The sequence below is a fragment of the Saccopteryx leptura genome, chromosome 13, assembly GCF_036850995.1.
Source record: "Saccopteryx leptura isolate mSacLep1 chromosome 13, mSacLep1_pri_phased_curated, whole genome shotgun sequence".
NCBI classification, from domain to species: Eukaryota; Metazoa; Chordata; class Mammalia; order Chiroptera; family Emballonuridae; genus Saccopteryx; species Saccopteryx leptura.
In genome coordinates this window covers 29,719,136-29,732,314 of record NC_089515.1, presented here as the reverse complement: position 1 = coordinate 29,732,314, position 13,179 = coordinate 29,719,136, and the positions used below count along the sequence as shown (strand labels likewise).

The window sequence follows — 13,179 nt, the reverse complement described above, 5'->3', positions numbered from 1 at the left end:
GGTCACTGAGTCCTAGTGGCAGTTGTCATTTCATTACATTTACACTATTGCTTTCTTACAGTAGGAAATAATTTTTTTTTCCCATTGATTTGAGAGAGAAAGGAAGGGAGAGAGAGGAAGAGAGAAACATCAATTTGTTGTTTCACTTAGTTCCATTTAGTTGTGTACTCATTGGTTGCTGCTAGTAAGTGCACTGACCGGGGATTGAACCCACAACCTTGACATGCTGGGACAGTGCTTTGTCCAGCGAGCTACCTGGCCAGGGCCAAACTCATTTCTCTTCGTGTCTCTCTGTAAAGTGGGAAATTGAGAGATTAAGAAATGGGGTCTTGGCCCTGGCCGGTTGGCTCAGTGGTAGAGCGTCGGCCTGGCGTGCAGGAGTCCCGGGTTCAATTCCCGGCCAGGGCACACAGGAGAAGCGCCCATCTGCTTCTCCACCCCTCCCCCTCTCCTTCCTCTCTGTCTCTCTCTTCCCCTCCCGCAGTGAGGCTCCATTGGAGCAAAGATGGCCCGGGTGCTGGGGATGGCTCCTTGGCCTCTGCCCCAGGCACTGGAGTGGCTCTGGTCGCAACAGAGCGATGCCCCGGAGGGGCAGAGCATCGCCCCCTGGTGGTCAGAGCATCGCCCCCTGGTGGGTGTGCCGGGTGGATCCCGGTCGGGCACATGCGGGAGTCTGTCTGACTGTCTCTCCCTGTTTCCAGCTTCAGAAAAATACAAAAAAAAAGAAAAAGAAAGAAATGGGGTCCTGGGAGTTTTCACCGGGCCTTTGATTTACACCTAGCACATTCACTTTTACATCAGCCTGGGGCGTGTGGGCTGGTTTTCAACTGATGAAAGATCTCTCTGAGACTTTAGTATACAATTGTACACTCTGAATCTTGGTGGTGGTCATAGCAGGGGTCTTCGGCATTTTTGTTCCTAATTCACAATAAGGAACAGATGTGCATCTTGGCCCCGTTCACACTAATGTCTATAATGTATGTGAAGTGTAATTGAAACAAGTTCCCTAAAAATACATTGTAAGGGATATTTTTTTCCTGTTCTGTTCCATTAAGATAACAACCTACTTAATTTCATCCAGTTTGAGAAACAGTATAGGGCTTCTCCCAAGCTTGTCAATGGTGGGACCCTTCTATGGGGGCCTCTGTTAATGTCACCCTTTGGGACGCGCTTAGACAAGGTCAGAGGAGCACGGCAGCGTTTCCTTTGGCTTGGCCTCCCCCTCCTAGCAGCTTCCTTCTCCTTGCTATCTCTCTCTGTTTTCTTTCCTTCTTCCCTGCACCTTGGGAGGCAGGAGACCCACTTGGTGGTGCTGGTAAGTAGGAGCCTTCACGGGGTGGGCAGGGCCAGGCAGGGGGTGGGTGGTCAAGCCAGCTGTCACCACACTTCGGGGGGTCTGCCGTGCTGGGGTGCATCTGCATGCAGGTCCTGGAGCCCCGCCACAGGTGGGCAGGACTGGAAGGAGCTGTCCCTACAGGAGGATGATGAGGGTGCCCCGTGTCCAGCAGAGGATGAGCTGGCCCTGCAGGACAACGGCTTCCTGAGCAAGAATGAAGTGCTGCGCAGCAAGGTGTCACGGCTCACAGAGCGGCTCCGCAAGCGGTACCCCACCAACAACTTTGGTATGGCCAGGGGCAGGGGCGGGGGCGGGGCGGCACCAGGGCCGCAGGGCCCAAGGCGTGGAATTGTGGGTCCTGGTTTGTGACAACAGCGAGGAGTGGTGGTGTCTCTGGGACCCTGGGAAGGTATTAAATGTGTAGTGCGATTGTTGAGAGAGTGAGTGTGGGTTCCTTCTTGTCCCTCTGTCCTTATTGAGCATTAGCTTGTGGGAAGGTAAAGAACTCAGTTCCGGAAATGCTACCCTGGACTGCAGGAGAGGTGTCCTGAGACAGGCAGGACTCAGAAGGCAGTGCAGCGTAATGGTGAGAGCAGTGAGTGTGGGTTCTGACTGCCTGGGGCAACTTCCAGTCCTCAGGGTGTCCTTATTTCACTTCTGTGCCTCAGTTTCCCCTTCTGTAAAAGGATAATAATAGTTCTTACTTTACAAAGTTGTTTTGGGACTCAAATAAGATAATTCTTAGTAAGTGCTAGTAGCGTGTGGCTGGTTCATAGTAAGTGCTTACTAAGGGGCACTGCTGATACGAGAGGCCCTGGTTCATCCTGCAGGTGCCTAGGAGCCTGTCTGGGTCTTTCCTATCCAGGTGGAAGCAAGTTAAAGCAAATAGTGTCTTCCTCTGGGCATGATAGAGCCCGAGGTCCCTTCTGCCCACCCAGTTCACAGAGTGGCCAGTCCTTGTTTTACTGGGAGCTGGGGCTGGGTCGAGGAAGGCAGCTTTGGAGGAGGGCGGCCGTGATGGTGGCACTGCTGGAAGCCTGGCTCAGATTGGGTGGTCGGGACTAAGCCAGGGGAGTTATGGCTGGAGCCTGGAGAGCAGGTGGCTCAGGGGTGACCCTGGTCCTGAAGAAGAGCCTTGCTTCTGCCTGGTGTCAGCTGTCAGGAGGATGGGTGGCTGTACTCTGTGTTGGGTGGGAGTGACTTCTAGGGTATGTGACCTGGGAGGAGCCCCTGGGGTTTATCTTGAGGAATTTTTTTTTTTTTTTTTTTACAGAGACAGAGAGAGAGTCAGAGGGAGGGATAGACAGAGACAGACAGACAGGAACGGAGAGATGAGAAGCATCAATCATTAGTTTTTTTGTTGTGCATTGCGACACCTTAGTTGTTCATTGATTGCTTTCTTGTATGTGCCTTGACCGTGAGCCTTCAGCAGACCGAGTAACCCCTTGCTCGAGCCAGCGACCTTGGGTCCAAGCTGGTGAGCTTTGCTCAAACCAGATGAACCCATGCTCAAGCTGGCGACCTTGGGGTCTCGAACCTGGGTCCTCTGCATCCCAGTTTGACGCTCTATCCACTGCGCCACTGCCTGGTCAGGCTCTTGAGGAATTTTTTTTGTTTGTTTTGTTTTGTTTACAGTGACAGAGTCAGAGAGAGGGATAGATAGGGACAGACAGACAGGAACAAAGAGAGATGAGAAGCATCAATTATTAGTTTTTTGTTGCAACACCTTAGTTGTTATTGATTGCTTTCTCATATGTGCCTTGACCGTGGGGCTGCAGCAGACCGAGTAACCCCTTGCTCGAGCCAGCGACCTTGGGTCCAAGCTGGTGAGCTTTGCTCAAACCAGATGAGCCTGCACTCAAGCTAGTGACCTCAGGGTCTCGAACCTGGGTCCTCTGCATCCCAGTCTGACGCTCTATCCACTGCGCCACCGCCCGGTCAGGCTTGAGGAATTTTTTTAAAAAAGTTTTTATTTTTTGATTTTAGGGGGGAGGAGCAGGAAGCATCAACTTGTAGTTGCTTCTCATCTGTGCCTTGACCAGGAAGCCCAGGGTTTTCAACCAGCGACCTCAGCGTTCCAGGTTGACACTTTACCCCCTGTGCCACCACAGGTCAGGCTCTCTTGAGGAATTTGGCTCAGGGCATCCAGGGCTGCCTTCCTGTCCCCGCAGCAACCAGGACAGGTGTTTTTTTAGGATCAGAGGTCCTCGACATGCTGCTGCTTCTACCATGTGAATGCCCCGTCATTTGAGATCCTGTTCTTTTATCTGTGGCGATTGCTGGCTTCTCTGGAGCATCTGTTCACTGCTTTGTTGCACCTAGACCTGACTGCAGCTGTGACAGGAGCAGGCAGTCCTTATGGGCTTAGAAGGTTCCAGAAGTCTTAAGTGACACTACTTGAGAATTAGTACTTTAGCTCTGGCAAATGATAATTATATCTGTGGGTTTAAGTAAAGGTCCGTATGGTGTTCCCATATTATAGGTGTGTAACCTGAGGTGAGAAGAGTGATTTGCTCAGTCTTTAGCCAGTTAATGGTCAAGCTGTCACTCAAATCCAGGACATGTGATATGGCTCTGTGTTCTTTCTAGCTCATCATCCCCCTGGTTTTATTCCTGTCTCATTTCTGTATTTGGTTTTGGTTCAGATAATCCCGGCCAGGATAGGCAAAGGACTTTCAGGTTCCTGTGAAGATTGCAGGGACAGAAAATGCTTCTCTTCCTACTCCCTCTTAGTTCCCCATTTTCCTCAACCTCTCACTGTCCCTTTCTTGAGATATATTCAAGCTCTTTGCTGTGAGGACAGGTGTACGAACTCTGCTCCTGGGTCTGGATCCACTGACCAAAGTGAGGGGAGTGTTTTGGGGGCCATGGCACCCCGGCTGCCAGTAGCTGAAGCGCGGGCGCACGGGAGGAATGAGGACGGGCCCCCAGGAGCGTCTCTGTGACCTCCAAGTGGGAGAGCCCTGGTGGAGAAGGCCCGCCATTGTCGCCCCTGGCAGCCCCATGTCATCAGGCTCCTCCCTGCCGGATTGCCCCCACTGCATCGGCACTTGATGAGTCAGGACCTTTGCTAAGAATAGGGCCGGAAGAGTTGGTAGACGTTGGAAGGGAAAAGGGGTGCTCTCCTCCTTTGTATCCCTGTCCTAACTGCTGTGTGCACCCAGAACCCTCCCTGGCCTCAGGCCTGTGTCTGGGTACGTTTGTTTTACTAGACCACATGGCTGACTTGGGATCTTGGCCCTGGCACTCTGTCCGGTATAGAGAAATCCCCAGACATGGGCCAGACTGTCAGTGTTTGGACAGCTCCTTTCTCAGTCCCATAGCCCTGCCCCCTTGCAGTGGGGAAGCAGAGGCAGGCTGCCTTGCCCACATTCTCAGTGTTGGGGGCCTGTTTCCTGGTTTGGCACCACCAGCCCGCAGCACCTGCTGTGCTCTCCTCTCTCCTTTCCTCTGCTGGGGCCACAGCCTGACTGATGGCAACACATTTGCCTTGAGCACTTTGGCTTTTGGTTCCTCCTTGCTCTAGTTAGGGTCCTCTCCTTGAACACAGGGGTATCCCTCAACAAGAGCAGCAGGGGGTTCTGGACAGAGGAAGGGGCCACATGTAGGTGCCAGTGTAGCTTTGGGCTTTTGTGTGGAGGTGAGGCCTGGTGCTCTGGTACCCAGCCAGACAGGAGGTACCACAGTGCTCCCTGAAGCTGATGATTGGTCTGGCCAGGTCACAGGAGGCTTTTGGGCCCCAAGTTCTCCTCCAGTAGCCTTACCCCCCTCAGGCTTTTCCAGGGCCCAAGTCAGCTTCCTTCTGGGCCCACAGGGCTCTCTGGTCCTCTTTTGGGGTCACCCTCGTGCCTACTGTGGCCCCTGCTCAGTTCCCCCTGCCTGCCCAGAGATACCTGCCCTGCACCGCAGTCAGTGCTGTGGGGCACCCCCCGGGTCCCTCTGGGTTCTGGTCAGTTTGCTTTTGCTTCTGGAGCTTGTTGAAGTTGCAGGGCCCAGGTGGCCTTTCCTCCCCTCCTCCGGTCTCAGTGTGCCTCCACCCTTCGATTCTCTTCGTCCACCTTCATGTACCCTTTATTAGATTGTATCCCTGTTGCAGCTTGCCTTTCTAACTCGTTTTCCGGGAGCCGCGGTGGGAGGTGAGCACAGCGTCTAGTAGGCCTGCTTGCCTTGAAATAGAAAGATTGGTCTCCTCCCTGCCCATCCTTCATCTCTTCTTATATCCGCCTTGCCTCCTCCCAGCTGTCTTCTAAGCTGCCACTGACTTCTCCTTCCTTGTCTGAAACTTTGTCATCTTGTCATCTCCCAGCTCTGTCTCACTCTATCCGGCCTGTCACTCACAGCGCCTGCATCCCTTACCCTGCACGTCTTCTTGAAAGGTGCCTGGTTTTGAGAGCCTCTCCTGTAATCTTTATGACAGAAAGCAGGGTCTGGGGTTTAGAAGGCATTTCCTTCTTTCTCTGTGGGTGGAGTGTTTGTAAGGGAACGCTTTGGAAAGTTTCACTTCCAGTTGTTGGAGCAGCCTCCTCTGAGGGATGCCTGTAGTCGGGTCCCCACCAGCTTGGCGTGGTTTCCAGGGGCAGATGCTGCTGGACGCTCTTCTGCTTCAGCCGGACCTGCAGGTGGGCCTCGGAGCCCCGGAAGCGTACCAGGACTGGCAGCCCTGTACAGTCTGGAGACGTCGGTTCTTTCCTTCTGTCTCTGAGTCTGGCCTTGGCTCCCTTGCTCACTGCTCCCAGCAAAGGAGGCTGGGCTGGGCTGGGCTGGTGGCCTGAGGGTCCCCATTTAGAAGACTTAGGAGCAGGTGAGAGTCGAGAGGCCCAGGCTGGGTCAAGGCTGAGCTGCTGCCTCTTTCTCAGGGAGCTGTACGGGCTGCTCAGCCACCTTCTCAGTGCTGAAGAAGCGGGTAAGTCTCCCTGTGGGTGTCCCATTGGGTCTCAGCTCTGCCCCCCCCGGGCACCTACCCATTCCCACAGTAGTCCCAGGTTCCTTGGGTGGGATCAGTGGGTGGACAGGAGAGGGGTGCTGGGGGCTGCAGGTGCCTGGGGCTGGCGGGTACATCTGATACTGACCTTGGCTCGTGTCTGTAGCGGAGCTGCAGTAACTGCGGAAACAGCTTCTGTTCTCGGTGCTGTTCCTTCAAGGTGCCCAAGTCTTCCATGGGGGCCACAGGTGAGTGGTGCAGGCGGCAGGGGGCAGGGGTCAGGACCGTGGGAGTGGTTGTCTGCCCCCCCCCCCAGGAGGTGCTGCCTCATGCGATAGGAGTGAGGGGTCAGGGGGAGGTCACGGGAACTTGGATCCTTGCAGAAGAATGTATATAAGATACCTGAATTATGAAGCATGATAATGAATGCTGCTGACTGCTTCGCTGCAGTTAAAAAATAGAGCAGTGTTAGCACACCACAGGCTCCACAGCGCCACGCCGCCTGCCCAGAGGAGGCCACCGTGCTGAATTTCATTATTTTTCTCATTACCGTGGAACACTTTTAACAAAATAGACAAGAATGTCTTTTCCTTCTATAAAAGTTGTACATACTCGTTGTAACAAACAACACATAGATAAGCAAGAGGAAGCATGCCAACGTGCACATAGGATAAATACATATGCGTGCTCTAAAAAGGGAGTGTGTTTTGTGTAGTTCCTTATATGTTACAATGAGAAATCAAGGGTTTTTTCCTTTTGGTCATGTAAGTAGCATATGCGTACACTAGAAGTTTTGGAGATTACTAAGAAGTAGGAAGAGAAAAATAATCCTGTCATCTTACTACCCGTAGATAACCACCGCTAAAACAGTTTTGAAATTTTTCTTCTGGTACTTTATTTTAAAAACATTTTTAAAGGTGTTGAGTTGGTGGCAAAATAATTTCTAATGCATAGAACACCTGGGAGAGGCCTGCTGTTGACATGGTCACCCCTAAAGTCCCTGGTTCCCATGAAAAGAGAAGTCCCTGAGGTCAGGCTAGGGAGCTGGGTCAGTGAGGGTGTGGGCTGGGCAGTGGGTGGTCTGGGCTTCGGGGGCCGGGGAGGTGATCCTGGTGGCTGGGCCATGAGCTAAAGGGCACGAACAAGCATCTTACCAAGTTCTTCCTCCTCCTTTTCAGCCCCTGAAGCCCAGAGAGAGACTGTGTTTGTGTGTGCCTCCTGTAACCAGACCTTGAGCAAGTGAGAAGAGGAGACAGGGTCCAAGCAGGCACAGTCCCTGGGCCAGCAGTAGACCCCACTCGCCCTGCCCCTTGCCCCCTGTGGTGTGTGCTGGGCAGTTGTGGCCCAAGTGCTAGGTAGGCTTCCCCTTTCTGCCCTTGCTGTCTCCAGCTGGGTTCTGGAGCTGTTCCCCACTCCTGCAAACCCCAGAGGGGACAGGAGCCCCTGCAGGGTCTGGCATGTTTGCCTTGATCTGTCTTGGGCTGTTGGTAGACTCAGGGCTGGACAGGGAACGTACGCTAGAGGGCAGCAGAGAGCTGTACCCTGTTGGAATCTCTGAGGATCAGGGCGTCTTTCCCAGGCTGGGAATACTCTTGAGACTGGAGATCAGAAACTGGAAAAGAGAGAGAGAGAGAGAGAGAGAGAGAAAGAACTGGTAAAAGATTCTTCCTCACAGGGTGCTGGGTCAGGCCCTCTGCCTCTGAGAGTCTACAGAGAGCTGGGGAGTGCCAGGCCCCAGCTCTGTTGTTTGAATGTCCCTCCAGGCGGCAGGATCGCATTGTTTCCCCACCAGAGGGTGTGGCCCGGGCTCGCAGGACCAAACCTGTGTCTAGAAACAGGGTGGAGGTTCCTAGGTTCCCCCAGAGGAGGCCGTGTCTGAGAGGGCCTGGAAGAGTCCATAGTATTAACTGGAGCAAAACGTAGGGAGCCCAGCAGCTAGAGGACCTCAGCCCCAACCTGCAGAAACGCTGACTGGCAGAATCCCAGCCCATATGCTGCCCTGGCCCCGATGTCCTCAGCCCTGTTGGATAGGATGCCAGGCACTCAGATCGCTTCTGCTGCCCCTGCCAGAGCCTCGAGCACCCTCCTCTGGCTCAGAGCTACAGTTCTCCTCCCCGGCTCCTCATCCCAGAGTGTGAGACCGGGCGAGCAGAGCAGAGGTCCTGAAACCTTGGCCCTTGGGGGCCTGGGAAGTGTATGACCTTGCTGAGCTGGTCCTAGATTCCCCGGCTGTTCTCCAGCAGGACAGTCCCAGTTGTGGGATAAGGCTACTTGGGGTCCCCATCTTCTCTCCAACAATTTCATACTCACTTCTGTACTCTTCGGGGCTCTGTGTCTCTAAGCCGTGAGCGGGCTCAGGCACCCCTTCTTCCACTGGAGTTGCCCTGCCTTTCTGAAGTATTTATTTATTTATTGCATGGTACCTGGGAACATGTGCACAGGTGGGCGGAGGAGGGTGGGCACTTCTGCCCTAAGATGCTTCCCTGGAGTCCGGGGCTGCCTGGGACTCAGGGCCCACAGGAGGTGGAGATGTTTCTATACCCTAAGCAGGGGCCCAGGAGGCAGGCTGGGGAGACAAGGACCATCCTAAGCCAACTTTCTCACCAGGCCAACCCGTCTGGCTGGGGCTGGGAAGACAAGGGGCAGTGAGGTGCGAGTCCCTGGGGAACCGGCAGGCCTCGTGTACCCCCTTCCTCAGGCTCCTTGTTCTGTTCAGAGATAAGGCTTAAGTACCCTGTGCTTTCTTTACACTGGAGAGGAACTAAAGGACTTCTGTGTATATGGAGAATTATCAATAAAAAGGCCTCAAGTTTCTTGTTTTTGACCTGGTCCTTGTGCTCACCCTCTCCCCGAGTCTGGAGAGCTGGGTCCCAGGTGCTGGCCGAGTCTGCAGGCCTGGGCTGTGCCCACACACAGGCTGGACGGGGCGTGGACTCCACAGTCGGGTTGTGAGCCGGGGCAGAGGAGGGAAGCTGTGCCTTCCACAGGGTTGGCTCAGCACATGTTTGTTGGATCGACTTGAAGCTCTCTGTCTTGTGACCGAATTATGGGGGCTGGGGTAGGTTGGGACCAGAATTTGGTAAACTCGAAGCAATGCAGGCTTTAGACTGGGAAGATTTTAGCTAATCCCCCTGAGAAAGCGAAGGGTCAGCTGGAAGAGGGACGGCTGAGAGGCGAGGGCAGCTCTCTGAAAGTTGAGCGTGCGGGGTGTTAGCTGGCTGCCACGCACTGTGGTAAGTGCATTACACACAGTATTTCATTTAGTCCTCACAGTGGCCCTGTGAGCCAGGTGCTGTACTTCTCCCCATTTTACAGGTAAGGAAATTGAGTCCGGGGAAGTTAAGGAGTGTCTGTGGAAGGCTCAGCATGGCCCTTTATAGACCAGGGCTGGATGTGAGCTGAGTCTTCCAGACTGCAGGCCTGGGCAGTGAAGAAGGGAGGGCGAGACCCCGCCTTAGGCAGCTGAGGTTAGTGGCAGCTCGTGCATGCACAGCTCAGACCGAGGTGCCCGGTGTCCTTGCAGCATGCGGTGCCTTGGTCTGGTCCAGGTGGGATTCTGCAAAGGTCAGGAACTGCCCCTGGTGTGCAGGAGTCCCAGCAGCCCCAGAGGGGCCCTGAGAGGCAGGGAGGCAGCCAGGACCTTGTGGAAGAGTGGAAAGAAAAGCAGGGCCTTTGAGCCAGGGGGACAGGAGTGATAGCACAGGCTTAGGGAAGAGGCGGCAGGGGCTTCGCGTGGAGGGCGTGCCACGGCAGGTCAGCTGGAAGGTTGCTCAGAGATCGCCCAGTCCGGCCTCTCCCTGCAGAGGTGACTCCGTGTCTATTAGAGGATGTGTGTTCCCCGTGGTGTTAGATGGAACGGGACTTAGAGCCTGCATTAGCCAGGGAGTGTCCTAATGGTGATGGGATGGGTGCTGGCTGTGGGCTGGCTCCATCCTTGGCCCTGCTGCACCATCAGCTGTAGTGACACTACATGAGCTGTCATAGGGGTGTAGCTCCCGTGCCTTTGTGTGCTGTTTTACTCAACTGTAAATATAATGACACTGATACTGATATTGATAATGACACTGGGCATGATAATGACACTGATCTCGTAGGGCTGCCGTCGGGATTAAAACTGAGATAGTCCATGTGAAGTCGGAGCACAGGGCCTGGCCCATGGTAAGCGTTCAGTGAGCATTAGCTCATTGCCTTCATCTGGGCAATCTGCAGAGAAAGCAAACAACTCTGTCCTGGAGGGCTGAGAATCGGGGCCCTAATTTATTTATTTATTTTTACCCCAGAGAATAATCTTAGATTGTTATTCAGGAAAGAATCTCAGAGAAAGGCCAGAGTGTAGCTGGAAAAAGCAGAGTCAATATCATTTATTTTGGGAAAATGAAAACAATACCTAGCCTGACCTGTGGTGGCGCAGTGGATAAAGCGTCAACCTGGAAATACTGAGGTTGCCGGTTCAAAACCCTGGGCTTGCCTGGTCAAGGCACATATGGGAGTTGATGCTTCCTGCTCCTCCCCCCCTTCTCTATAATAAATAAATAAAATCTTAAAACAAACAAACAAACAAACAAAAAAAACCAACAAAAAAAGAAAATGCCTAGTGGTGAAATGCAGACCATAGCAAGTAGCTTGAGGAGCACGGGATGCAGGGGTGTGAGAAACAGGAGGGCAGCTGGGTGCCACCTCATCCCACGTGGTGTTTGTGAGGGCCTCAGACAGCAGGTGAGGATGGACAGCTACACGGTAGGTACCACCAGGAAGACGAAACCACAGAGGGATTTATCAGGCTGGGTTGTGCCTTACAGTTGGCTGGCTGGGGTCAGCAGCGTGGAGATGGCTGAACGTGGGGTGACCCAGAAGACTTCATTGCAGAGTTGGATGCCTGTTTAAAAGATTCCTTATAGGGGCCTGACCAGGCAGTGGCACAGTGGATAGAGCATTGGACTGGGATGTGGAGGACCCAGGTTCGAGACCCCGAGGTTGCCAGCTTGAGCGCGGGCTCATCTGGTTTGAGCAAGGCTCACCAGCTTGGACCCAAGGTTGCTGGCTTGAGCAAGGGGTCACTCGGTCTGCTGCAGCCCCCTGGTCAAGGCACATATGAGAAAGCAATCAATGAACAACTAAGGAGCTGCAACAAAGATTTGGATGTTTCTCATCTCCCTTCCTGTCTGTCTGTCCCTATCTGTCCCTCTGTCTTTGTCACAACAACAGAAGATTCCTCCAGTTCTCAAGCACCCAGGAGGAGGGGACCGGAGCCACAGCCCTGGTGCCTGCGGGGGCAGACCTGGGACGGGCCATCGGCCCCCACTGCCTGGCTTGGGTTGAGGGTTCTGCCTGTCTTTCTGTGGTTTGGTAGTGGTGGGAGCAGCCTCTGGTGGCCCTGGTAGACCTGGAACTGGCTGTGCTTTCTAGGATCTTTGTGGTCCTGATCTCTGTTGCTGAAGCCAAACAAAACTTCTTTTTATCCTCTTGTCTCCATGGAATATTCGGGGCAACCCTTTTGAGGGGCCCTGGCTCCAGCATCTATCCTATCACCGGTGGCCCTAAGACAACCATAATACCTAGATAATTCCGGTGTTTATTTAGCACTTGTGCCAGGCAACATGCCGAACACATTATCATTTAAGTCTTAAGGAAAGTTCCCAAAGCTAGGTTCTGTTATTTATTCCATTTAACTGATGGGTAAATGGAAGCCCTGGAGAGGTTAAGTAACCTGCCCCAGATCACATAGCTAGTAAGCCAGCGGGCTGGGATGTGAATTGTGCCACAGGCATCTATAGATGCCTCGTAAGAGAAGCTTTGGGAGAATATAGCAATGCTGACCGTTACCCCCCCCCCAATAGGTCTACCTTGCCCCAACTAGCTCCAGGAGCTTCTGAGCCACTCAGCTAACAGTAGGGGCCTGCCCACCCCCAGCCCTAATGCAGTGGGCTCAGCCTCCAGGGGAACAGAGGCAGCCTTGTGGCAGGAGCTACTCCTGCCAGCTCCCAGAACACCCCCCCCCTCCTTGGCTGGGTCTGTTTTAACACCCAGAGCAGCACATTCCATTCTCTGGCACAGCTGGGGGCTGGGGACTCCGGATTCCCCTGGCCGCCCGCTCTCTTCACTGCCCCAGTAGAGCCTGCTGTCTGGGTTGGGACACTGGGTCCCAGCCACACACATTCCAGCAGTAACCACCCCCCACGTTGTATTTCCCAAGGAGTGAACTTTACCCAGGATCACAGCCGACTAAACAGTTGTGGGATGTGAGCTTCCTTTGTGGGACCCAAGAGGCTGAATGCCAACGGGGCTGAGAGGGTAGTGGGGGTGAGGGTGGGCTGCTCTGGGAGCCGGGAGAAAAGCCACAGTCTGGGGCTGGCCGCTCCGCTGTTGTCAGGGTTCTTGGAGTGAGATTGGAGCCTTCTCATCAGTAGTGGTTTCTTAGTGGGTTAGCAAGTCAGTGATTTACTGAACACATATCATGTGCAGGTACTATGCTAGGTCCAGGCCTTTGGTTGATAAAAATACTAATTATGGTTTAATGAACATCATCTAAATCAGGCGTCCCCAAACTACGGCCCACGGGCCGCATCCGGCCCCCTGAGGCCATTTATCCAGCCCCCCGCTGCACTTCTGGAAGGGGCACCTCTTTCACTGGTGGTCAGTGAGAGGAGCACTGTATGTGGCGGCCCTCCAACGGTCTGAGGGACAGTGAACTGGCCCCCTGTGTAAAAAGTTTGGGGACCCCTGAAAATGCTGGTCTTTGTTTCCAGGTATTTTTATACATTTTCCCACTTAACACTCAGTTATTTTGTGAAGTAGCCACTGTTACTCCATTTTACAGCTGGTCCATGTTACTGGTGTTGCATGGTCACCAAATCACAGGATTGGAACCCAGAACTGGGCTTGACTGCCTCTTCTCACCTGATCATTGAGCAGCTGACCCCAA

General features: G+C 53.7%; 1 protein-coding gene across 10 annotated transcripts in view; it reads left to right on the top strand.

Annotated features, from left to right (window-relative positions):
- Nucleotides 1–9,071, top strand: part of ZFYVE27 (zinc finger FYVE-type containing 27) — a 29,843-nt gene extending 20,772 nt beyond the window's left edge. For 9 of the 10 annotated variants that reach the window (XM_066355259.1, XM_066355260.1, XM_066355257.1 and 6 more), the window contains 5 exons: nucleotides 1,295–1,315; nucleotides 1,478–1,622; nucleotides 6,193–6,239; nucleotides 6,424–6,505; nucleotides 7,436–9,071. In XM_066355259.1, the coding sequence (XP_066211356.1) occupies nucleotides 1,295–1,315; nucleotides 1,478–1,622; nucleotides 6,193–6,239; nucleotides 6,424–6,505; nucleotides 7,436–7,500 (360 nt within the window). In that variant the 3' untranslated portion in view covers nucleotides 7,501–9,071. The remainder of the gene's footprint in view (nucleotides 1–1,294; nucleotides 1,316–1,477; nucleotides 1,623–6,192; nucleotides 6,240–6,423; nucleotides 6,506–7,435) is intronic. The other variant, XM_066355261.1, reaches the window with a different exon arrangement.
- Nucleotides 9,072–13,179: the final 4,108 nt, after the last annotated feature.